We start from the raw sequence: 26,352 nt of genomic DNA, 5'->3' as shown, positions 1-26,352 counted from the left end.
CTTCCTTCCTCTTTCTTTCTTAGAGACAAAGAAGCAACACACCAGAAGAATGCTCTCTGTCATACACATAATGCCACAACAGAAATTAGCATACAGGTTGCCAGTCCTATTATCTTCTAGCATGTACACCTAGAGCCAGCAAAGATTTTCCTTAAGGTTCAGACAGTAAATATGTCAGACTTGCAAGGGCATACACTATCTGTCTCAAACACCCAGCTGTATCCTCATAGCAGGGTAAGGAGCCACAGGCACTGCTTAAATGTATTGACTCTACTTGTTCTAATTAAACTATGTATACAGAACAATAGTCAAGGTGATGAGCCATGGAGCCCTCCAGCTGTGTTTTTCCATTGTCCTCTGGAGGGCTTTGAGAATCCGCAACCAAGTGCTGCATCTAAAGGATGTACTATTTTGGTTGTATGAGTTGTTCTGGATGCTTAAGAAGAGTTAGGTTCAGGAAATGACCCCTTAAATTTGATCTCAGCATTCTAGCTGAGCAACAGTTCCACTGGCATACTGAGCTACGAGTGGTGGCTTCTCTTGGGAAGTTCGGAAATGTTCCAAGGAAACAGGAGTGGGAAATTGAAGCCTACAGTCTCCTTCCCTATGGCACCAAAAAGTTAACAATGTCTATAACAGAAAGAATATAGACCTTTTCCTACAAATAAAAGATGGGGTGGCAGAGATAGGCAGCAAAGTGCTTGCTGTACAATTGCTAGGTTCTGAGTTTGGTCCCTAAAATGCCACGTGTGGTATGCAGTTGCCGTCCCAAGGCTCAGTTAGCAGAGATGCGTGGATCCCTAGAACTTACTCATAAGCAACCTTGCTGACTTGGTGGGTTCTAAGCCAAGGAGAGACCTTGTCTCAAGAAATAAGGTAGATAGTTTCTAAGGAATGACAGCTGAGGCTGTCCTTAGGACTTGCACACATATGCACACACTTGCAACAGCACACACACATACACACAGAGACACACATGCACACACGTGTATGCAAATCAGGGTTCACCAATATTATTATGGTAATTTCAACATTTGTAATGCACAAAAATGGATATATTTCTTCTTAATGTATGAACTATTAGTAGACACAGTAATTACAATAATAAGAAGGGTGGACGCCACATGTTGACCCTTCTCACAGTTACCTCCAAACACCGCAGCGGCGATGGGATTAGTTTCTCTTTCAGCTGCTTGGTGTCAATAAGCAGCAGGCCTACGTTTCGGGTGGGTCTCAGGGCTACCGAGTCCTTGTGTTGCTTGTGATATTTTTCTAGCTGAGTACTGAAGAATTTGACATCTACAGAAAACAAGAAGCATAAATGATAGAACCCTTCACGCTAGTTTTTAAAGAAGCAGACTACAGTATACTAAAAACCACCCCGGCCTGAAGGGCGCCATTAAGTAACAAACGAGAGAAGTGATGCTGGCAAGGGTGTGGATGAATGGGAGCCCTCAGTCCCTGCTGCAGAGACTGCCAACTCGCTCACGCACATCTACCATTTGACCCAGCTGCGCCACCCCTCGGTGGAGAGCTGAAGGACTCCAGGACAACGCACCAGAGACACTGGTACATCAGCGTTCCTGCAGCGCCACTCTGCGCATGATGCTCAGTGGTGGGAACAGCCTTGGTGTGTGGCAGCAGACATGGTGGAGACAATGCGACTGACACACACAATGGAGTGTTTTCAGCTACAAAGGATGAAGTTACGTCACATGCAGGAAATGACTACAGGTCATCATGTTCGGCAAATCGAGTCAATCTTGAAAAACAAATATTGTGCCCTATGTAGTCCATAGATTTTACATAGATACATAAAGTTGCATGTGTGTATATGACATGAAAGTAGAAATGAAATCGTCCAGAGGGACAGGAGAGGAGTGAGATGGGGAAGAAGGCTGGATGGGGGAGGGGTGATGGAAGGGTGGGGTAGAGAGGAGATGTATTCTCATTGTCCAGTGTTTACCAGTTTGAAAAGCTTTTATGTAACATGCTACCATCACAAAGAATATGCCCAAGGAAAAATTAATAAATTTATGCATGTATTTTTGCTATTACCCATACTTAAAATGCTTTGTATAAGTCTAAAATGTTAATTCACAATGTGTAATAATACCCCTTTCTCATAATAAAAACCCACTATTTTACAATGACAACACCCTGTCTTTGGCTCTCACTAGGAGAGAAAGAGGAGATTGACTTTGGGCATGCCTCCCATGCTTTACTCTCACACTTTACAGATGCTGCGCTTCTAACCAGAGGAAGGTCTGTAGACATTTTTAGTAATGCGCTTTTTATTATTTCTTTTACCTTTGAGATTATAATACCTAGATAACTTCCCCATTTCCTTTCCTCCTTCAAATATAAACTATAAACTCCTAAAAACTCCTCCTTCATCTCTTTTAAATTCGTGGCCTCTTTTTCATTACTTGCTGCTATATACATCTGCATATTTATTCCTAGATACAACCTGCTCGGTCTGCATAATGTTACTTCTATGCATGCTTCCAGGGCTGACCTATTGGTACTGGAAGCCCAATTGGTGCGCTCTTCCCTGGGGAGACTATTTCTCTCACTCCCAGCATTCCTCAGCTCCCTGTAGTTCTTTGTATAGGGTTGAGACCTCATGGCTGGTTTCCATCCACTTTGGCATGTTTACTATGTTGTCCTTGTCCATGTTTAAGCAGTCAGTCTGGCGAGACTTCACAGGTGTAGCTTCTAACATTTTTATTATTAATGTTTATATTTTTATTAACTTTCTGATTATACCATTCCCACTCCTCCTACACCTATACCCTATATCTCCACTCCCTCTCCTCTTCACTTTGTGTCCTTTTTTCCCCCTAAATAATGCCCTGACTTCAATTTGTATGACCTATATACTCCTGGGTGTGGAACCATCCACAACAACTCAGCTGGTTTGGCAGGGAGGGTCACACCTTTGAAGAAAACTGGCTCTCCCTCCCCTAGCGGCCATCAGCTATCAATAGTTTCTGAGCTAGGTTTGGGGATTTTGAGTACCTTCCCCATCCATGCTGGAATGTTGACTGGACTGATCTTATACAGGTCTTGTATAGGAAACCACAGCTGCTGAGAGTTCATGCACGCAGTGGTCATGCATATCTAAAAGATACTGCCTCACTCCAGTCCTCCTGACCCCTATCTGCCATGGACCCTGGACCTTTGGGGAAGAGAGCCTAATGAAGGTGTCCTATCTGTGACTGAACACTCCACAGGCACAATAAGGCATATTGACTTTTTTGAAAAAAAATAATGCTACCATACACTTAGCAGACTACAATGTAGTGTAACATAAATTTTATATGCAGTGGGAAACAAAAGAGTCTACGCTCACTTTTTTGTGATCTTCACCTTGTCGCAGTGCTTCGGAGCTACCTTTAGAGTGTCCTGAGGTATCAGATCTAACCTGAGGTGGACAAGGTTGTCTGGAAATTGGACTTAATCTAAAAGTTCTCTTACATGGTATCTAGTGGTAAAATATTTCAAGGTTGTTCACAACAGAATATTAAAACCCAAGAGCTCAAATATAGCTAAAGTTAATTTCATTCCTCCTTCTAACCTCTTCTACCGTCTCTGCTCCTTGAATCATGGCTGGGGCAATCATCAGTTTATACCCAGTAGATGTCAAGGCTGTATTTTACAGTCTTCCTGCCTCCATTTTTCATTTTCCCCTTTTGTAATCCACTAGGATCAATGAAAGCCTAAATACTCTTCAATTATTATTACTATTATTACTACTACTACTACTACTACTACTACTACTACTACTACTACAGTTACTACTACTACTGTTGTTGTGTTTTGTTTTTTGAGGCAGTGTCTCTCTGTGGGCTTGCTTAACAAACTTGCCTAATTTTTTTGTTTTCTAAAGTGAAGCCCCATTTGGCATCATCAGCAATCTAGTAGAGGTTGCCAAAAGGAGTCTTCTTCAGAGTTTTGAAAGCAAAGGCATGTGAGAAGCAGACACAATGCCTGCGCTTGCACAAGATTCCGGGCCGGAACTCATCACCAAGAACTGTTGATCATTCCCATCAGGTCTCAGCAGGGTACCAGAAGAAAAAGGCAACTGAGTTCCTGAGACAGAAAAGTTTCCTAAGCCTTACCTGAGAGGAATGGCAGGGATCCCTTCCAAGGCCTTGTAACACACACAGATCTTGGAGCCCTGGTACTCACAGCAAGCTCAACAGAGAGGCCACAGAGGAACTGAGGAACTGCCTCCCACAGTACGCACACAGATGGAGTGAGGGGAAAGAGAATGGGCGATTCCATGGAAAGACTAGACATGGATAAATTCCTGCCTTTTGTCAAGTCCGCTGCTTCAGACTGCTAGTTCTCACTGACCAGAGACCTGGAGGATGACAAACCTGTTATCTCTGCCAGATGTGCTACGTGAGGGCAGATGGGAACTCACCAGGCTCCTGCTGCTTCAGGGCCTGCAGATCAAGACTCTCATTTTCCTTGAAGAATATCTGAAACTTTTCAAATGTTGCTGCGTACAAGCATGCAGAATCGAACGCTGCGTGGATCGTTTCCTAAGTGGTAGAAGATGAACAGGACTGTTTTCTTCTCTTTCTTATCATATTTAGCTACATGTATGTGTGTGGGGGCAGGGGGAGGAGGGGGTATGTGCACATAAATGCAGGTGCCCACAGAAGCCAGGGGCATCTGATCCTCTGAAGCAGGACTTAGACTTGCGAGGTATGTGTTCTGGAAATCAAGCTTGGATCCTTTGCAGGATCAGTGTGTGCTTTTAACTGCCAAACCATCTTTCTAACTCCCAAGGCAATTTTAAGTAGAATTCAGTCTGACAGTACTAAACACACAAAGACACACATACACACACACATACACTGCATGAATGCATAAAACTTAATTCTGTGTTTTTCTACCAGCCTATTAAAAACCATGAGTCATGACTCCAATTCTCAATGCAGTATCATTGGGTTCAGTTCCCATTTGTTAACTCTCTGGAGATAATCTTTTCACTGCTGTTGCTGTCCTGGTTAGTTTTTTGTTTGTTTGTTTGTTTGTTTTGTCAATGTGCTAAAAGCTAGAGTGATCTGGGAAAAGGGAAACATAATTAAGGGATTCCTCCCCCAATCAGAAATCTATAGGAGTTTTCTCGATTGATGTGTGAGGGCCAGCCACTGGGGGCAGTGCCACCCCTGGGCAGGTGTTCCTGGGTTATATAATGAAGCAGGCTGAGTAAGCTGATGGACAAGCTAGTAAGCAGAGCTACTTCATGGCCTCATGGTCTTTACTTCAGTTCTTGCCTCCATGTTCCTGCCCTGACTTCCGTCAGGGATGGGCTAGAACTGCAAGCTGGAATAAACCCTTTCTTCCCCTTTTTGCCATGGTGTTTTATTACAACAGTAGAAACCTAACTAGTGTGAGTGCCCACAACATGCTTTCCCTTGTTTGCTCAACTGTAGAACACACGAAAGTAATCTGGGATCGCCTATACCCTGACTCCACTGCCAAAATGGAACTCACAGCTAGGGCTCTGCAGTTGTTTTTAGATAAGGTTGTGGGGCCAAACTACTGTGTTCAAGGTTCATGTGAGGCCTTGAGTGTCAATCCTGGGAAATAATAATAGAAATACTACTACTACTACTGCTAATAATAATAAAAACAACAATACTAATAATGTACTTGCTTTAGTTTTCATCCCACCATTCTTTACTGTGGTTATGTTGCTCATTTGAAATTAACTTGGCTTCATTTGTTTTTTGTTTGTATTAACTTTAGGGTTTCACACTCCACTGTTGGCTTGCTTAGAGCTATATTAAAGCACACCTAGAAGAGCGTCTCTCCTTACTGTTCTCACTCCAGCCCCACCATCACCCTGTCCAAACCATGCCCATGATCCCTGATGCAGAGCTCATTTCCTGAGCCTGAGGTTTATATGACATAAAGGACAGATGACAGAAACTCATTGTCTCTTGCCTTGCTCACCTAACAATGTATCTTGGAAGTCACTCCGTATAGTTAACAGCTGTCTTCCTGATTCTTGTGATGGCTACTCACTCTTCTTTTGAGTGGATGTACATAGCTTATTCAACCATCCTCCAATGGTATTTTGAGAGCTTCCAATACAGTTAGATGCAACAAGCTAAAAGTAACTTCATGCATCACTTATTATGTGTTTTCAGAATATGTCTTTAAAGGTGGCATTGTCAAACCAAAAAGAAAATGCACATACAGTTTTCTTCACATAATGCAAATTCTCCTTTATTCTTTGCATTCCCACAGTTAAATGTGGAGTGTCTGTTTCCCCACAGGTTAACCCATGGAATGTTTTAACACATTTTAAAATTTTACTAACATATTAGTTGGAAAATGCTATTTTAGTTTTCTTTGAATTTGCATTCAGCTGATGGGTGATGTAGAATATCTCTGGTTAGTTGATATCTTTTGGTAAAATTTCTGCCTTATACTTTGACCATGTACCCTCCTGGTTGCAGTCTCTTCCCTGTCTCCCAGTGCAATGTTTCTTCAAGTATTAAGAAGCAGGGACCAACAATGTAAACAGAGTCTCCTAGTTCGCAGACCTACTTTTATTTAGTAAGATTTCTGACCTTGCATTTAAAAATCTATGGCATCAAGTTTATTGATTTGTTCTATTACTGTATCTGGGTTTTTAAATATTTCTTTTTAAAAATTGTGTATGTGGTGTGGAAGGTCCTTCTATCTATGTGTTGCTTTTATTGGTTAAAGAATAAAGAAACTGCTTTGGCCTATAGCAAGGCAGAATGTAGCTAGGTGGAGCGGGGGGGAACTAAACTGAATGCTGGGAGAAAGAAGGCAGAATTAGTGAGAAACCCTGTAGCCCCACCAGAGACAGATGCTGGAACTTTACCTGGTAAGCCACAGCCTTGAGGCAATACACAGATTAATGAAGATGGATTAATTTAAGATATGAGTTAGCCAGAAATATGCTTAAGCTATTTTACAAACAATATTGCAAATAATGTGGTTTCTGTGTCATTATTTTGGGACTGAGCAGCCGGGAACAAACAAGTGACCTCCTACAACGTGTGTGTGTGTGTGTGTGTGTGTGTGTGTGTGTGTGTGTGTGTGTGTTTCTGTGGGTTTCTTCAGAGGCATGTAGGAGCCTCTGGAATTGTGGTTAGAAGTAACTGTGAGTCACCATACATGGGTGTGCTTGGAACTGACTTCGATCATCTGGAAGAACAGTGAGTGCTTTCACCCACTGAGACATCTCTCCAGGCCCATGTGCATCTACATTTTGACTCCTAGTTAAATGACCTTTTCTTATGAACGACATTACTGAAGAACCAACTCACTTTTTGTTCTACTTATATAATATTATATTATTTTACTTCTATATACCTGAATAACCTATTTCTTTTGAGTGTATTAAAGAATATTTTGGAGCTTCCCCAGCTAATCCCTCTCTCCTGCAACGCCATCCCAGCTTTCTGCCTGGAACCCATACCCTCCCCTCTCCTTTTTTCGGGGCTTAAATTCCTCCATCTCAGCCGGGGTGGGCACCGCGGGCCAGGTTAGGCGGTGAGTGCAAAGGGGCTGGAGTCCCTTTGTTCCAAAAGCCGGCCTGCAGCAAGCCAAGACTGCAGGCAGGGGCACCTCTGACCAGCGAGGGGCTCTTTCCTGTGGAGGGGTAAGTGTATTGTTCCTGACCGCCACACAAGGCCGGTTAGGGAACACACAATACTCCCGCCACCCTTATCTCCCTGACTACTCCAAAGGGGCAGCTTCCCCAGCTAATCCCTCTCTCCTGCAACGCCATCCCAGCTTTCTGCCTGGAACCCATACCCTCCCCTCTCCTTTTTTCGGGGCTTAAATTCCTCCATCTCAGCCTGGGTGGGCACCGCGGGACGTACAGGCGGTGAGTGCAAAGGGACGGAAATCCCTTTGTTCTAAAGCCTGCCTGCAGCAACCTAAGGCTGCAGGCAAAGTGATTCCTGGATAGCAAGGGGCATTAATCCAGTAGCAAAAGACCCAGCGGAGGGAAGAGCCATTGGAGAGCATCTGAAGGAAGAGATGGGCAGGCGCCAAGGCAAGAATTCCTCCAACAATCTGAAAAACAACACGAAAACACCAGATCCCAGCGATCTTATGACAGAAGGACTTGAACACCCTATACCGGAAGAAGTGGAAAACAGTGTCATTATAAAAGCAATAGAGTCTCTTAAACAGGGTATGAATAACTCACTTAAAGAAATAGAAGAGAAATATAACAAAAAGATGGAAGAAATGAGTAAAGAAATGGAAGACAAATATAACAAGAAGTTTGAAGAAATAAGTAAATTCGTAAATGATACCCTGGGAAACCAAGAAAAAATAATCAAACAGGTAATGGAATCAGTTCAAGAATTGAAAACTGAAATGGAGGCAGTGAAGAAAACACAAACCGAGGACCGGCTGGATATGGAAAATCTAGGTAAACAAACAGAGACTTCAGGAACAAGCATAACCAATAGAATACAAGAGATAGAAGAACGAATCTCAGATTATGAAGACACCATAGAGAAAATAAATGCCCTGACCAAAGAAAACAGCAAATCCAACAAATTCTCATCACAAAACATTCAGGAAATATGGGACATAATAAAAAAAAACCAAATCTAAGAATAATAGGAGTAGAAGAAGGAGAAGAATTGCAGTCCAAAGGTCCAGAAAATATATTCAACAAAATTATAGAAGAAAACTTTCCCATCCTAAAGAGTGATATTCCTATGAAGGTGCAAGAAGCATACAGAACACCGAATAGACTGGATCAGAAAAAAACATCCCCTCGCCATATAATAATCAAAACACAAAGCATTCAGATTAAAGAAAGGATATTAAGAGCTGCAAAGGAAAAAGGTCAAGTAACCTATAAAGGTAAACCTATCAGACTTACACCAGACTTCTCTATAGAAACCATGAAAGCCAGAAGGTCCTGGATAGAGGTACTGCAGAAACTAAGGGACCATGGATGCAAGCCCAGATTAATATACCCAGCCAAGCTTTCATTCACTATCAACGGAGAAAACAAAATATTCCAGGATAAAAACAAATTTAAACAATACGCAACTACTAATCCAGCCTTACAGAGAATATTAGAAGGAATATTACATCCCAAGGAATCCAACATTGCCAACACTGACTACAATAACTCAGACATCTAGCGACCCTTCACTAGCACAACCCAAAGAAGGAAAACACATACACTCTACTACCTAAAAAAAAAAAAAAAAATGACTCGAGTCAACAACCACTGGTCATTAATATCTCTTAATATCAATGGACTCAATTCACCTATAAAGAGGCACAGACTTAGAGATTGGATACGAAAACAGGATCCAACATTCTGCTGTTTACAAGAAACACACCTCAACCACAAAGACAGACACCTACTCAGAGTAAAGGGTTGGGAAAAGGTTTTCCAAGCAAATGGACCTAAGAAACAAGCGGGTGTGGCCATTCTAATATCTAACAAAATCGACTTCAAACTAAAATCAATCAGAAGAGATGGAGATGGACATTTCATACTCATAACAGGAACAACTCATCAGGAAGAAGTCTCAATCCTGAATATCTATGCCCCTAATATAAAGGCACCCACTTATGTAAAACAAACTCTTCTAGAACTCAAGGCAGTCATCAAACCACACACGCTAATAGTAGGAGACTTCAACACTCCTCTCTCACCAATGGACAGGTCAATCAGACAGAAACCAAACAGAGAATTAAGAGATTTATTGGAGGTATTGAATCAAATGGACTTAACAGACATCTATAGAACACTCCACCCAAATAGGAAAGAATATACCTTCTTCTCTGCTGCTCATGGAACCTTCTCGAAGATTGACCACATACTCGGTAACAAAGCAAACTTCCACAGATACAAAAAAATATTAGTAACCACATGTGTCTTGTCAGATCACCATGGATTAAAATTAGAATTCAACAACAATGCTAACCCCAGGAAGTCAACAAACTCATGGAAGTTGAACAGTCAACTACTAAATCACCCCTGGGTCAAGGACGAAATTAAGAAAGAAATTAAAGACTTCCTTGAATTTAATGAAAACAAAGACACAACATACTCAAACCTATGGGACACTATGAAAGCAGTGCTAAGAGGAAAGTTCATAGCAATAGGTGCCCAAATAAAGAAAACGGAGAAAGCACACATTGGAGACCTAACAGCACACTTGGAAGCTCTAGAAAAAAAAGAAGCTGATTCACCCAGGAGGAGTAGAAGACTGGAAATAATCAAACTGAGGGCTGAAATCAACAAAATAGAAACAGAGAAAACAATCCAAAGAATCAATGAATCAAAAAGCTGGTTCTTGGAGAAAATCAACAAGATTGACAAACCCCTATCCAAACTAATCAAACGGCAGAGAGAGAACGTGCAAATTAATAGGATCAGAAATGAAAAGGGGGACATAACCACAGACACAGAGGAAATTCAGAGAATCATTAGATCTTACTACGAAAGTTTATATGCCACAAAGTTGGAAAATGTAAAAGAAATGGACATTTTTTTAGATAAGTACCATATACCAAAGTTGAACCAAGAACAGGTGAACAATCTAAATAGACCTGTTAGTCGCGAAGAATTAGAAGCTGTTATCAAAAATCTCCCTACCAAAAAAAGCCCAGGACCAGATGGTTTCAATGCAGAATTCTACCAGAACTTCCAGGAAGAGCTAATACCTATACTCCTTGACGTATTCCACAATATAGAAACAGAAGAGTCATTGCCTAACTCCTTTTATGAAGCTACAGTTACTCTAATACCAAAACCACACAAAGACACAACCAAGAAAGAGAATTACAGGCCAATCTCACTCATGAACATTGACGCGAAAATTCTCAATAAAATACTGGCAAACCGTATCCAAGAGCACATTAGAAAAATTATCCATTATGATCAAGTCGGCTTCATTCCAGAGATGCAGGGCTGGTTCAACATTCGCAAATCTATCAATGTAATCCATCATATAAATAAACTGAAAGAAAAAAACCATATGATCATCTCACTAGATGCTGAAAAAGCATTTGACAAAATTCAACACCCATTTATGATAAAGGTGTTGGAGAGACTGGGGATACAAGGATCATACCTAAATATAATAAAAGCAATATACAGCAAGCCGACAGCTAACATCAAACTGAATGGAGAGAAACTCAAAGCCTTTCCACTAAAATCAGGAACGCGACAAGGCTGTCCACTCTCTCCATACCTCTTCAATATAGTGCTTGAAGTTCTAGCAATAGCAATAAGACAACATAAGGAGATCAAGGGGATTCGTATTGGAAAGGATGAAGTCAAACTTTCGTTATTTGCTGACGATATGATAGTTTACATAAGTGACCCCAAAAACTCTATCAAAGAACTCCTACAGCTGATAAACACCTTCAGTAACGTGGCAGGATACAAGATCAACTCCAAAAAAATCAGTGGCCTTCCTATACACAAAGGATAAAGAAGCAGAGAGGGAAATCAGAGAAACATCACCTTTCATGATAGCCACAAATAGCATAAAATATCTTGGGGTTACTCTAACCAAGGAAGTGAAAGATCTATTTGACAAAAACTTTAAGTCTTTGAAGAAAGAAATTGAGGAGGATACCAGAAAATGGAAAGACCTCCCCTGCTCTTGGATTGGGAGAATCAACATAGTAAAAATGGCAATTCTACCAAAAGCAATCTATAGATTCAATGCAATCCCCATCAAAATCCCATCAAACTTCTTCACAGACCTTGAGAGAACAATAATCAAGTTTATATGGCAAAACAAAAAACCCAGGATAGCCAAAACAATCTTATACAATAAAGGAACTTCAGGAGGCATTACCATCCCTGACTTCAAACTCTATTATAGAGCTACAGTATTGAAAACAGCTTGGTATTGGCATAAGAACAGAGAAATCGACCTTTGGAATCGAATAGAAGACCCGGATATTAACCCACAAACCTATGAGCACCTAATTTTTGACAAGGGAGCTAAAGGTATTCAATGGAAGAAGGAAAGCATCTTTAACAAATGGTGCTGGCATAACTGGATGTCAACCTGTAAAAAAATGAAAGTAGATCCATATCTATCACCATGCACAAAAATCAAGTCCAAATGGATTAAAGACATCAACATTAATCCGTCCACTTTGAACCTGATAGAAGAGAAAGTGGGAAGTAGTCTACAAGATATAGGCACAGGAGCCCTCTTCCTAAGTAGGACCCCAGCAGCACAGACAATAAGAGAAACAATGAATAAATGGGATCTACTGAAACTGAGAAGCTTCTGTAAAGCAAAGGACACTGTCAGTAAGACAAAAAGGCTGCCTTCCGACTGGGAGAAGATCTTCACCAACCCCTCATCAGACAAAGGTCTGATCTCCAGAATATACAAAGAACTCAAGAAACTAGGCACTAAAACTCTAATTAACCCAATTAAAAAATGGGGTACTGATCTGAACAGAGAATTCACAACAGATGAACTTCGAATGGCCAGAAGACACTTAAGGTCATGCTCAACCTCCTTAGTGATCAGGGAAATGCAAATCAAAACCACTTTGAGATACCATCTAACACCTGTCAGAATAGCTAAAGTTAAAAACACCAATGATAGCCTATGCTGGAGGGGATGTGGAATGAGGGGAACACTCATCCATTGTTGGTGGGAATGCAAACTTGTGCAGCCACTTTGGAAATCAGTGTGGCGGTTTCTCAGGAAACTGGGAGTCAACCTCCCTCAGGACCCAGCAATTCCTCTCTTGGGAATATACCCTAGAGATGCCCAAACATACTACAAAAGCATTTGTTCAACTATGTTCATAGCAGCACTATTTGTAATAGCCAGAACCTGGAAACAGCCTAGGTGCCCCTCAATAGAAGAATGGTTAAAAAAGGTGTGGAACATATACACATTAGAGTTTTACTCAGCGGTAAAAAATAATGACATCTTGAATTTTGCATGCAAATGGATGGACATAGAAAACGCTTTACTGAGTGAGGTAAGCCAGACCCAAAAAGAGGAACATGGTATGTATTCACTCATAAGTGGATTCTAACCATAATTAAAGGTCTTTGAGCCTATTATTCGTGATCCTAGAGAAGCTAAATAAGAAGACGAACCTGATGAAGATTATTTACCTATCCGCCAGGAGGTAGGAAATAGTCAAGAGTCCCAGGTAACCTTGGGTGCATGGGGGGGTTGGTGGGAGGGTTGTTGGAAGGGGAGAGGGTTAGAGAGAAGGGAGTAGGGGAGGAATGGAGAAAGCTCGGTTGACCGGGATGGGGGGAAGGGAGGAAGGATGAATGTGGGATCAGGGAAGAATATATTTCAACTAAGGGAGTCATATTAGAGTTTACAGGAAACTTGATTATATATGGGATCCCAGGTCCAAGGAGAGATCCCCAGATTGTTCTCTGGACAGAGGAGGGGGTGCCTGAACCAGCCTTGGCCCGTGACCATACTGATGAATATTTTGCTTATCACCATAGATCCCTCACCTGGCGTTGGATGACGATACAGATGGAGGCCCGCGTTGGAGCACCGAACTGAGCCCCCCAAGTTCCAAACGAGGAGCAAAAGGAGGAAGAAAATGACGAAGGACTGCGAGGGATACTATCACCCACTGATACAAGGGGTCGGATCTAATGAGAGTTTACCAAGGCCAGATGGACCGTGACTGAACGAGCATGTGATCCAACCAGATTCTCTGAATGTGGCCGGATTTTCTGAATGTGGCTGGCCTGCAGTCTTTCCGAGAAGCCATTGACAATGACACTGGGACTGGTTTCCTCTGCATATACTGGATTTTTGGGATCCAGTCTGTTTGGATGCTCACCTTCCTGGACCTGGAGTGAGGGGGGAGGAACTTGGACTTCCCACAGGGCAGGAGACCCTGACTTCCCTTGGGGACAAAGAGGGAGGAGGAGAGGGAGGGGGGAGTGGGAGGGCGTTGGGAGGAGGGGCGTAAATGGAAACTTTTTATAATTTAATAAAATTACTAAAAGAAAAAAAAAAGAATATTTTGTTTTTAAATTTACATAAAATTGCACATATTTGTGATATGACATATGTTTTGATTTGTGTATGTTCTGCATATTTGCTAAATTGAGCTAATAAATGTGAATTTCCTCTATTTTTTAGTAAGAACAGTTAAAAACAACCTCTTAGCAATTTTCAAGGGAATGTTATGCTAATATTAACTTTAGTCACTCCGAGGCACATTATATCAGTCCCTTCTCCTCATCCTAAACAGCCCCTTCTACTTACATATTTTAGCTGACTCATGCGTTCAATATGTAGCATTCTGGTATAGTTGTTCACATGGCTAGCCTGTGATCACAGCCTCATCTAATCAACAGTCTGTATTGCTTCAGTGACTACTGTTACTATACTTTGCATTTAATAAATCTCTGTATATTGTATATTGGAGCTTCTTTTATGACTTATGTTTTAGTCTACTAATCTGATATCTATTCATAAGGTAGTACCAGACCCTTTTAACACTAGAGTACTATTTATATTTAATACTAAGTAAGTATACTATCTTTCAAAGACTTTTTCTTTTCAGGTTTTTCCCCTTTTTAACTTGTTTTTGTTGAACTACATATTTTTCTCCCTTCCCTTCCCTTCCTCTTCCCCTCTCTTACTCCCTCTCCCATGGTCCCCATGCTCCCAATTTACTCAGGAGATCTTGTCTTTTTCTACTTCCCATATGCATTAGATCCATGTATGTCTCTCTTAGGGTCCTTATTGTTGTCTAGGTTCTCTGGGATTGTGATTTGTAGGCTGATTTTCTTTGCTTTATGTCTAAAAGCCACTTATGAGTGAGTAAATATAATATTTGTCTTTCTAGGTCTGGGTGACCTCACTCAATATGATGTTTTTCTAGATCTATTCATTTCCCCCACAAATTTCAAGATGTCATTATTTTTTTTCCTGCTGTGTAGCACTCCATTGTGTAAATGTACATCTTCCTTACCCATTCTTCAGTTGAAGAGCATTTGGGTTGTTTCCAGGTTCTAGTTATGATAAACAATTCTACTATGAACATAGTTGAGCACATGTCCTTGTGGTACAATTGAGCATCCTTTGGGTATATACCCAAAAGTGGTATTGCTGGGTCTTGAGGAAGGTTGTTTCCTAATTTTCTGAGAAATTGCCACAGTGATATTCAAAGGGGATGTACCAGTTTTCACTCCCACCAGAAATGTAGGACTGTTCCCTTTACCCCACATTCTCTCCAGCATAAGTTGTCATCAGTGTTTTTGATATTGGCCATTCTTACAGGTGTAAGATGGAATCTCAAAGTTGTTTTGTTTGCATTTCTCTGATGGCTAAGGATGTTGAGCATTTCCTTAAGTGTCTCTTAGTCATTTTAGATTCCTCTGTTGAGAGTTCTCTATTTAGGTCTGTACTCCATTTTTTTTATTGGATTATGTGTTCTTCTGATGACCAATTTCTTGAAGTTCTTTATATATTTTGGAGATCAGCCCTCTGTCTGATGTAGGGTTGGTGAAGATCTTTTCCCATTCTGTAGGCTGCCATTTTGTATTGTTGATCATGTCCTTTGCTTTACAGAAGCTTTCGGTTTCAGGAGGTCCCATTTATTAATTGTTTCTCTCAGTGTCTGTGCTGCTGGGTTTATATTTAGGAAGTGGTCTCTTGTGCCAATGTGTTCAAGTGTACTTCCAACTTTCTCTTCAGTGTGATTGGTTTTATGTTGAGGTCTTTGATCCATTTGGACTTGAGTTTTGTGCATGGTGATAGATACGGGTCTATTTTCATTCGTCTACGTGTTGATATCCAGTTATGCCAGCACCACTTGTTAAATATGCTTTCTTTTTCCATTTGATATGCTTTTTTTCCATTTTATGTTTTTGGCTTCTTTGTCAAAAATCAAGTGTTCATAGGTTTGTGGATTGATATCTGGATCTTCGATTTGGTTGCATTGGTCCTTCGGTTTCTTTTCAGGTTTTAACTTACCAGATTGTTTATAAGTTTGCCTATCTCTTTGAGTCAAAGGATGTCTTTATTACACTGCACCATCCCTTCTAAGAAAACTCTTTCAATTCCAGCTTGTGTCTGTCACAAAATCTTCTAAGTTTTCTATGTTCGTATGTGTGTTTTTAATATTTCCTACTGGGTTATCACTATTTACATTACCTCCTTTTTATTATTCTGAGTGGAGACTTTTCCCTTTAAGCAGTTCTATTCTATTCCGTTCTATTCTAGAACAACTTATGTACCATTGTACTTTGTTCTTGGAAATTGTTTCATATGTCATACAAAGTCATGAGTTTTATTACATGTGTTATCCATATGTGCCATTCTATTTCCCCTCCCGCATGGATCTTTCTTGTTCCCCATCTTTATGAATCTCCCTGCTTCCCCAGTAGTTCCCTCTCCCGCTTTCACGTCACGTGTTCTCCCTACCCTCAATAAACCACACTCAGAAAGACAAATACCATTTGTTTCTCTTATTTTCAGAAACTGAACTTCATATATGTGCATATGGATGATGTATATGAGGGGTAATACACCGAAAGGAATCATGAAAATGGAGGATAAGACCTTAAGGGAGAGGCAGGGAAGGGAATGAGAGCAAAATGGTCTCTGGAGAACTGATAGTATTTCTCTATGAAATCCTGGAGCCCTGTGCTTTCTGTAAGGTGCAACTTTCTCTATGGCATGGTTTCTATGTGTGGTTCATTATGGTAAACATGTCTCCCCTAAATATACATATTCATTTTGATCAGCGTCTACATAGTAATATCAGAGCTTTTTAAAGGTTTTTGCTTGTTTGTTTTAAGGATCATTTCTTTTCATTCTGATTGTGTTGATTAGACCTTCTCCATTCTTATTTCTTTTCTATTTGGTCTTCCTTTGGATGAGAATGGTATGCTAAGGTTTTATTTACACTATTTATTTTATTTACACTATTTTTATTTATGTTTTGTTTGTGTTTTAGTCTGCCTCTTAGTCTTATGAAAGTGTCTCCTGACATATTTGCCACACAGACATTAAATATTTCATCACAAATTGTGGGTTTTAAAAGAGCTAACTCTTTTTTGTTCCATTAGTGCTTATTGACTTAAAACAGTCCTCTGTGTGGCGTCGGGGTTACTGTAGCTGACCAGACACCGCTCTTTTTGGAAAGGTCTGCCTGTAAAAACGGCGCTTGTTCAAGATCAGAAAACCTGGGTTTCAGAAAGGGCTTCATCATCTCTTGTCTGGAAAGCGTGGTTCATATCTGAATAATTCAGAAAAACTTGGTTTATGCTGAACATCTGCTCTCCCATGGGGGAGTCTGGCAATTTGGCCCTTGCTAGGCCGAGCATGCCTTTGTGGTGAGACGCAGTGGGAACCCTGGTTGAGAAGCTAAGGATCCCCGCTAGACACTGTCTCAGGGCTCCTCACTGCTGGTAGTGGAAGGGATCAAGTACTCCCCCTGGGAGACCGCCCTGGGGCCTTGTACTCCGTTCAGGGACTTTATTTTGTGCTGTTTTCCTTTGACTGCTCTCACTCTCCAGTCTATCACTGTAAATCACAGCTATGTGAACAACAGTACGCTGAGTCCCCGGGATCTCCTAGCAAATCACAGAATGTGGGGTGGTCTTGGGGCTCTTCCACTCTAGGGCCACAAGCTCTGCGTTCTTACAGCTTGTCTGTTCTCTATACCCCTAAGCGACCCTCCAGTTTAGCCTTTCAGAATCACTGAGTTCCCTTTAGTAACATATTGGTTGCGCAATCTTTGTTTAAACTGGACCTGGTGCCACAGATCTGTAATCCTAGCTACTCAGGAGCCCGAAGCAAGAGGATCCCAAATTCAAGGCCTGCCTGGGCCTTAGGTGGAGCCAACCATGGTAGCTCAGTGAGACCTCATCTCAAAATCAAGAGTAGAAAGAGGGCTGGGGATGTAGCTCAGTGGTAGAGCCCTCCCCTGTCACACATGAGACACGCCTGGCCCTTTCATTTCAGAGGTGGGCAGAGCTCACTCTTATTTCATTGTATTGCTGATATGGTCAGATTTTAAAAATATGTTTTCTGGTTATCTCTATGTTTAATTACTGATTTATTAATCTCATTATTTGAGTTTTTGATTTTACTAACTACTTAATTGTTACCTGTGGCCTCCTTATTGTTCTTCACCCTTCTCCTTTCATCTTTCCTCTGTTCTCTTTGGTATGTAAAGCCGCGCAATTTCTCCTTGAGTGGAGCATACCTCAGCTGCATGTTACTCTCGCATCCTCATCTCTGTCTTTGTTTTAGGCTCGTGTACACAGCAAGCAAAGTTGTAGCAAACACTAACCAGAGTTTCATTTGCTTTAAAGTCACACCTTCCTTAGGTGAAAGAAACTCCTTCTCTAGTGGTTTCCCCTGCAGCTAACAAATTCCCAGGGCATTTGCACATTTAAAATCTGCTTTACTCTCTTTCTTTTCTTTTCTTTCTTTCTTTCTTTCTTTCTTTCTTTCTTTCTTTCTTTCTTTCTTTCTCTCTCTCTCTCTTTCTTTCTTTCTTTTAAAAAAATCCTTATTTTAAATTATATTTTGATCACATTCATCACCTCTCCCAGGTCTTTCCAGACTCTTTCCTCCTAGCTACTCAACTTCAAGTTCTTTCTTAGATACAAACGACCAGCCAATATAACAACAAACCCCCAAAGCAAGAAAACAAACTGAAACAATACCCAAACAGGAAAAAATACCCCCCCATCAAAATGTAACCTAATAATAGCACACAGAAAATCTGTGGAGTCCGTTATGTGTTGGTCAACTACTCCTGAACATGAGGCCGGCCTGGGAGAGGTTGGTATATCCATGTCATTGAGTTGGAGAAAACTGTTAAATCTGATTTTCTATAGCCTTGATTCTTAAGGGACTAGCTTGGCCAGATAAAAATTACTTCTTCTCATGAGTTTATTGAAACATTATACTTTACTATTGTCACACTTCATTTTCTAAAACTCTTTGCTTGCTTGCTTGCTTGCTTGCTTGCTTGCTTGCTTATTTACTTATTTGCATGTGTGCGTGTCTTTCTGTGTGGCCACTGAAGTGTCTTCTTCAATTGTTATTTGTCTTGATTTTTGAGACAGGGGCTCTCATTAAGCCTGGGTCTCACCAACTGATAGACTGGCTGGCCAGTAGACTCCAGGGCCTTGCTTGTCTTCTTCTCCCGACCCCCAGCTGAGGCTACAGGTGCACGCCATCATGTCCTACCTTTGTGTGGATGCTGTGGGGTTGTGAACTCAGTGCTCGTGTTTGTAGGCGGCCTCTTTGCTGACTGTGCCTCCGTGCTGCTTGTATAACGTCTGAGAGGGTGGGAATACTCACTGCATACTAGGTTTAGACCTCCATGCTCACACTGTCTCACGTGCACATGCACCACATCCATACACAAACTAAGTCAATGTATAATGTATGGTCAGCATCAGCACTTAAGGGTGATGAAAAGAAGCCTTTACAGCTAATCTCTAACAGGCCTCAAATAATCACATTGTGTCTTTAAAAACACGCAAAACATTTAACAAAGAGTATTTCAATTAGAATTATAGCTGGCAAGACATTGCTCTGTTCTATTTGTACCCAAGGTGTCCCAAGAAGCACATGACAATGTTTGCTAATGGCAGGCCATTGTTCTGCCCAACATGGTAAGCTTTGTTTTTCATGTCGTTTTTGGTTTTGCAGCATACATGTATGTTTTTCTTGCACTCTTGTTTATTTTGTATGATGGCAGGTGGCACCATGTACTGACGGTGGTCAGAGTACAAGTTGCTTATAGGAGTCAGTTCTCTCTTTCTATCATGTGGGGTCCTGGGATTAAACACAAGTTTACTCGCTGAGACATCTCACTGGCACCAGTAGAACAATCTTTAAGGTATCTACATTATTTTCAGATTTTACTACTTAGAGACTAGGTGCCTATCAGTTTCTACAAATGGAATATTCAAAGATAAGACAGGAAGAAAGCATATTCCTTAATTTCTTACAAACTGGGGGTATAATCAACAGTTTTAGTGAAAGCAAATCTACCTTTATTTGCAGGATGATGGTGAGGAAATTCCTGTCATCCTCAAACACTGCTGACAGGCTTGGTCCAGGGCCACAGGTCTTCTCTTCCATCTTCTTGTTAATGAACGGGCTGGTGAAGGCGTCAAAGTATGAGTCAGGCACCAGATTGGGAACTGACAGCACAGTGTTTTGAAAATGATTAATTGCCCCAGAAATGCCATCCTGTCAGAGAGAAAGGCACGGACATGGTGTAAGCACGGATGACTGCATTGATGGAGTTTTTAAATTTTTCTGATCTATAAGAATAACTCCTGTTGGGCAGTGGCGGCACACGCCTTAAATCCCAGTACTTGTAAGAAAGATGTGGGTGGATTCTGTGAGTTTGAGGCCAGCCTGCTCTACAGAGCAAGTTCCAGGACAGCCAGGGCTACACAGAGAAACCCTGTCTCAAATAAAAACAAAATAAATACAACATATTGTGATGAGATACATATTTGAAATATGAACAAAACTCTAGAGGCTCATGAGAAGAGAGACAAATAGAACTTCTGGGAAAATTTAAATAATGGTTAGAAGTTTATTGGTATTTATAGAAGTTTCTTGGTATTTGGAAAAGTTTCTTGGTATTTGGAAATGGTTTCTATTCTAGGAATGTAAGCTGAGAAAAAATTCGACATAGAAGCAAAGATTTATGCTCAAAGACGTTCACTGTTGAATAACTAAAATAATTAAAGGAGACAAAACTGTTAAAAATGGTGGTTTCAGGCTTATGAATTATGGTATATATATATATATATATATATATGTGTGTGTGTGTGTGTGTGTGTGTGTGTGTGTGTGTGTGAAAATGCTATAGTCTTTCCCAAAGATGTTTCCAAAGTAATTAATGAAATATGAAATGGACAAATGTTTATGATATAATGTTAATGATAAAGGAGGGAAGAGAGAGAGAGAGAGAGAGAGAGAGAGAGAGAGAGAGAGAGAGAGAAAGAAAGATGTACAGAAAACATAATAGAATTTCAAATTTAAAAATGTGTCCAAGTGCATATAACCTCATGGTAGATTAGGTATACAGCATACTAGAATACACAAAACAAGTCTGGGAGGAAACATGATTCTTATTTTGTGTTGATAAATTTGTGGACTGTTGTTAAAGAATGATGAATAATCAGAAACCAGAATTTTCTAAGATAAAACATGATTTGAAAAGACTTCAAAAGTGACATTTACAACAGCTGGTGTCTTAGACTCTGCTCAGAGGGACACTTTCATCAATCTACTTTTGTGCCACACTGAACTATCCTCTCCACGAAGGGCCTTGCCAAGCCTCTGATCTGTCCCAAGGCAAGGGGACTGTGCAAACTGCATTCTTACCAGTCAGCTGACCATAGGAACTTGCTTCATTATTTTAAAGGTTGCTTACTTGCAGATGTCAGATAATGAAATACACACCAGAAAATCCTCCAAAGACGGCTCGAAGAGTAGTGACTGCACCGTCAGAATCAGTTCCGTGAGGAACATGGGGATGAGAGACTCATCTTCTTCCTGCTTTTCCATTAGTGGGGCCCCCTGGAAGGACCACATGCACACTGTTACAGAGATCCTACCTAGCAAAATGCTATAAAGGAAAGCAAACATACAAAGGTGAGTGGACTCAAGTACACACAATGAGCTGGATTTAGATCCTTGGCATGTGGAAGTCTTTCTGGGAAAAATACCATAGGAGGAACAAAAATAAAACTATTGGAAGATGATACAGCAATGCAAAAATAATCTCTCTTTGTATAAATGGAAATGCAAGCAAACATGGAAAACAACTTTAAATAAAAATGGGGCAGCATCGAGAGTGTAGCAGAAACCAGAGGTCTCAAACCAGACCAATGACTCTTTGCAATGAACCTTGCAACTAAAGATATATGGATTAAAGGGTTTACTGTGTCACACTACAGCTGCCATGATAGATTGATGTTTTCATTTATTTTCTCTTAAATTTTATTTTATTGTAAATCTGAGGGGTGGTTGCAAGGGAAGCGTGTGGATGCAAAGGGATGGGGAGATGAATGGGATCAGAATGCATGATGTGAAAGACACGAAGAATAAATAAGAAGAAAGTTAAAAAAAGAAATGGAGTTCATATACTCGATAGAAGTCACACCTTATAATGATCAATACTGCAACAAATATGCATTTGTTAATTTCTGTTGCCATCATAAAACATCCTGACAAAAAGCAGCACAGGGGAAGAAAGGGTAGGCTGGGCTTACAATTCCAAGATATAGTTGTGGTGATACTTTGTGTGTGCAGAAACAAATAAAGTTTGCCTGAAGATCAGAGTGTGGAACTAGTCACACTAGCTAGCCCTAGAGACCAGGCAGTGGTGGCGCACACCTTTAATCCCAGCACTCGGGGACAGAGGCAGACAGATCTCTATGAGTTCAAGGCCACCTTGGGCTACACAAGACTTAATCAGTCTAAGAGAAACAGAGTCAAGCAATGGTGGTAGTGGTGGTGGTGGCTCACACCTTTAATCCCAGCAGTTGGGCGGTGGAGACAGGAAGTGATAGGACTGGGTAAAGAGGAATCTAAGGCGGGAGGAGACAGGAGTTCAGGATTCAGTCTGAGGATTTGTGGAGACAGCGTTCAGTCTGAGGATTTGTGGAGACAGGGTCTTGCCCCCTTTGTCTGAGGATTTCATAGAGGTGAGAACTAGGGCTGGCTGCTCTGCTGCTCTAGGTGAGAACTAGGGCTGGCTGCTCTGTTGCTCTGCTCTTTCAGCTTTCACCCCTAATGTCTGACTCTGGGCTTTTATTATTAAGACAAGTTAGAATTCGCACAACATATAGTCTGTCACTGAGCAGAGGTCAAGGCAGCAATGGAAGCCACTAACCACATCACATCCACGGTCAAGGACAGAGGCAGAATGCATCCTTGCTTGCTTTTTAACTCTCTCTCCTAATTTTAAATATACATTATATATAGCAGTGCATATCACCCAGGGCTCAGCCTAGGAAATGGTGGCTTTTCACACTCAGGCAGGCTTTCCTCATCAGTTAACAATTCAAATAATTCTGATAACAAAATGGACATGCCCAAGGGCCAATCTGACGTACATAGTTCTTCACTAAGACTCCCTTTTTCAATGATCGTAGGTTATGCCAATTGGACAATTAAAAGTAACCAGTATAATATTCAAATAGAAATTTCTCTTTTTCCAAGACTATAGAAAACCCCAGGAAAAAATCACAACATAGAGACACTCCTTGGTAAACACCCAGAGACGTGATTTTTGTCCAAATCTACCTTTTTCTCAGTGACTTCGGGCTTCTCTTCAGTAATCCATTTCTGAATGATGTCTGCTGAAGGCGTTCGCTTTAGTTTGTCAGAGAGAAAACCCAGAAGCGAGCTGGCAGTATTTACTGTTAAGACGTGCAGGGTGTTCTGAATTAGGTAGTCATTCAGACGGATGAAGCTTGAGGAGAAAGGCAAACACACTCAGCTTTCCGTGATTACTGTATTTTCCCAATAGCAACTCTAAGGCAAGGATTTAAAACATAATGGCTCGTGGAATTTTGGTTGAATTATATTAAAACATGAGATATTTCGGAATTATTCTTAGACCTTTTCCCCCCGAAAGCATAAATATATTCAAATACAGAACATTGCTTTAACTAGTGGGCCTAGCTTCACCATAGGCTATTTGATGAACACGATGTGTGATAAGAATAACACCCAGCTCATCTGGTCAAAGGGCCACAGGAGTTCCTCAGGGAGCTTCAGGGGAATATCCTATGCATACAATGCATGTAACTTGTGTCTGGAAGTAAAGTCTGAAATCTTTGCCATTTGGTTCCCATGGTGCATGCCCTGTGCGATGTGGAAATGGTGCCTGTAACACATAAGACTCACACCTGTAGCACAGCACTCATGGTGCACATCAGTGTTCTTTGATAGCAGGTGTTAGCCCGAAGGCACCGGCTTGTGTTCTTACTGGGGTATTGGCCTTGCAAGTTGTGTCTGTTTTCCACATCAGAATTGCGGGGCAAAGCCTTTACACACTGAGCCATCTCCCCAGCCCATGGCTTGAGAAGTGTAGATTCTCTGTTCTAATCCCGAAAGGAAGAAGATGCTCTCACCATGTGAGCCTCGTGCAGTGATGCCTTTTGCTGGCCTGTTCTGTGTATGTCATTTTGTCAGATTCTCCATAAGCTGGCAAATCAAATGGAGCTTCAACGAAATTTGCAAGGTTTATCTTAAAGTAATCTAAGGGCAATACAAGGGACAAATCTTCTGTAAAAATTCCACCTTTCAATATTGATTAAAAGAAAAAAAATGAAAACACAAAAGCAACAAACTCCTTTGATTTGTGAAACAACTCCGAACCCCCGAAAAAAAAGATAGAATGTATGCTTAAAATTCATGCATACAAGCACGAATTTGGAACAAATGAAAAGAGAACAGCTGTTTAACTCAAAGGGAAATGAGAGTATAGAAGAGACAGTAGTCTAGATGGCTGCCCCTCTGAACTCTCCGGGTTGGTTCTCAGCCTTCATACCCTCATAGGGCTCGAACACACAGTCATCAGGAATAAATCCCGCAGCACGTAAGGCGAAGCGGCATGACTTCCTGACCACATCTTTCGCCTCACTTCGGAAATCATCGAGGCGCTCTGTGACCTAAACATTCATGAGTGAGTATAATTAGTCATGGCAAAATCAGGGTCCTAAGAAGAAGGAGTCCGAAACTTGACCACAGTGTCTATTACCTCCTGTAGTCGCACGATTTGCGCAGCCTTGAACTCCTGCAGGGTGTAGGTGTGGAATTTTTCAATATAACAAAGTCCCATAAAACTCAGTTGGTAGCACATCTCATTAATCTTAAGAAGAGCTGGTCGCAGATACTGGACGAAAAGAAGAAATAATCATTATTTAATTTTTAAAGCCCTATATTGTAAAAATATCTCACACCAAGTAGGAACTTTCCAGAATCATTTTTGTAAAAGAATTACTCAAGTTATCATATTTAGTTTGCCCAGTTCTCTCCTTTTCACTTCGAGAAGGATGCATGCCTTTTAGCTAGTAAAGGAATAAGATTGAAGGCAAGTAGCAAACAGCTACACATCTTAAATTTCATAGCTTCAGCTACTAAAAGACTGTGCAGTGTCCAGCCACAGCGATACAGAAGGACCACTTATTACACTGACATCTAACAAGACTCAGCTTCACTCTAAAGTTACCATGGCTAACAAGATGCGTCGGAAAAGGATAAACAGAGTCACAACTGACTCAGCGCTTTCATCCTAATAATGTGTTCAGGAGAAAAAAAGTATACATAGTACTTATGTTCAAAAATATTTAGAGAATTGATAATATGCTTAGAAAAAATTATGCGTGGATATTTATTTGTAATTGTATTTATTTGTAAAAGTATTGCTTGTAATTGCCAGAAAGTAGAAACAATTCAAATATCAAGACATAAATAAATAAAGTAGGTCTAATCACACAAAGAAATATGTTTAGCCAGTGAAAATAAATGGTATTTCATAACACAGATGCGTTTTGTAGAGAGTACATTAAGTGAAAATGTCAATCATATTGTATGATTTCCTAAGTGTACAGAATAGGCAAAGTTATGGAGACAGGAAGTAGATGTTGGGGAGGAACAAGAAATTGGGGAGAAATTGAGAATTGCTATCCGTGGCTAATGTAGCCTTTTATTAGGGTGATGGATATGTGTCAAAATCGACTGTGGCAATGGCTAGTCCATCCTGTGAACACACTAATATACTGGGGTGGGTGAATACACAGCAAGCATGTAAATTAAACATCAGTGAAGTTGTTAAGGAAAACGCATGCACAAGATTGGCTGTTTTCATGAAATAAAAATTTCAGGGCCAGCAAGATGGTTAAGCAAGTAAAGATATCAGTCACCAAGCAGAGGACCTTAGTTCAATCCTAGGGACACACCAGGTTGAAGGAGAGAACCAACTCCTATATGTTGTTCTATGACCTCCACACACACACCATGGCAGTCAGGTGGATGGACACCCCCCCACAACCCCCCCAAAACAACACAGAGAGAGAGAGAGAGAGAGAGAGAGAGAGAGAGAGAGAGAGAGAGAGAGAGAGAGAGAGAGAGAGAGAGAATAAGTAAAATGCAATGACATTTTAAAAGCAGGGGCTGGAGAGATTGCTCAGTGGTTAAGAGTGCCAGCTTTTCTTCCAAAGAACCTAGGTTTTGTACCCAGCACACACATGACAACTCACTACTGTCTGTAACTCCATCCCCAGGGGATCCAACACACTCTCTGGGCTTTCACAAGCCCTGCACA

General features: G+C 40.9%; 1 protein-coding gene across 1 annotated transcript in view; it reads right to left on the bottom strand.

Moving 5' to 3' along the window:
• Positions 1 to 26,352, bottom strand: part of Dnah6 (dynein axonemal heavy chain 6) — a 205,615-nt gene that overhangs the window by 161,409 nt on the left and 17,854 nt on the right. The window contains exons 6-13 of the mRNA XM_087907121.1: positions 24,787 to 24,921; positions 24,577 to 24,697; positions 24,158 to 24,284; positions 23,325 to 23,493; positions 21,477 to 21,593; positions 20,046 to 20,246; positions 4,433 to 4,553; positions 1,148 to 1,299 (exon numbers count right to left, since the gene is read on the bottom strand). Of these exons, the coding sequence (XP_087763247.1) occupies positions 1,148 to 1,299; positions 4,433 to 4,553; positions 20,046 to 20,246; positions 21,477 to 21,593; positions 23,325 to 23,493; positions 24,158 to 24,284; positions 24,577 to 24,697; positions 24,787 to 24,921 (1,143 nt within the window). The remainder of the gene's footprint in view (positions 1 to 1,147; positions 1,300 to 4,432; positions 4,554 to 20,045; positions 20,247 to 21,476; positions 21,594 to 23,324; positions 23,494 to 24,157; positions 24,285 to 24,576; positions 24,698 to 24,786; positions 24,922 to 26,352) is intronic.

The sequence above is a fragment of the Myodes glareolus genome, chromosome 6 (assembly GCF_982192425.1).
Source record: "Myodes glareolus chromosome 6, mMyoGla1.1, whole genome shotgun sequence".
Lineage (NCBI taxonomy): Eukaryota > Metazoa > Chordata > Mammalia > Rodentia > Cricetidae > Myodes > Myodes glareolus.
The sequence above is the reverse complement of the archived record's forward strand: the minus strand, read 5'-3'. Positions and strand labels throughout refer to the sequence as shown.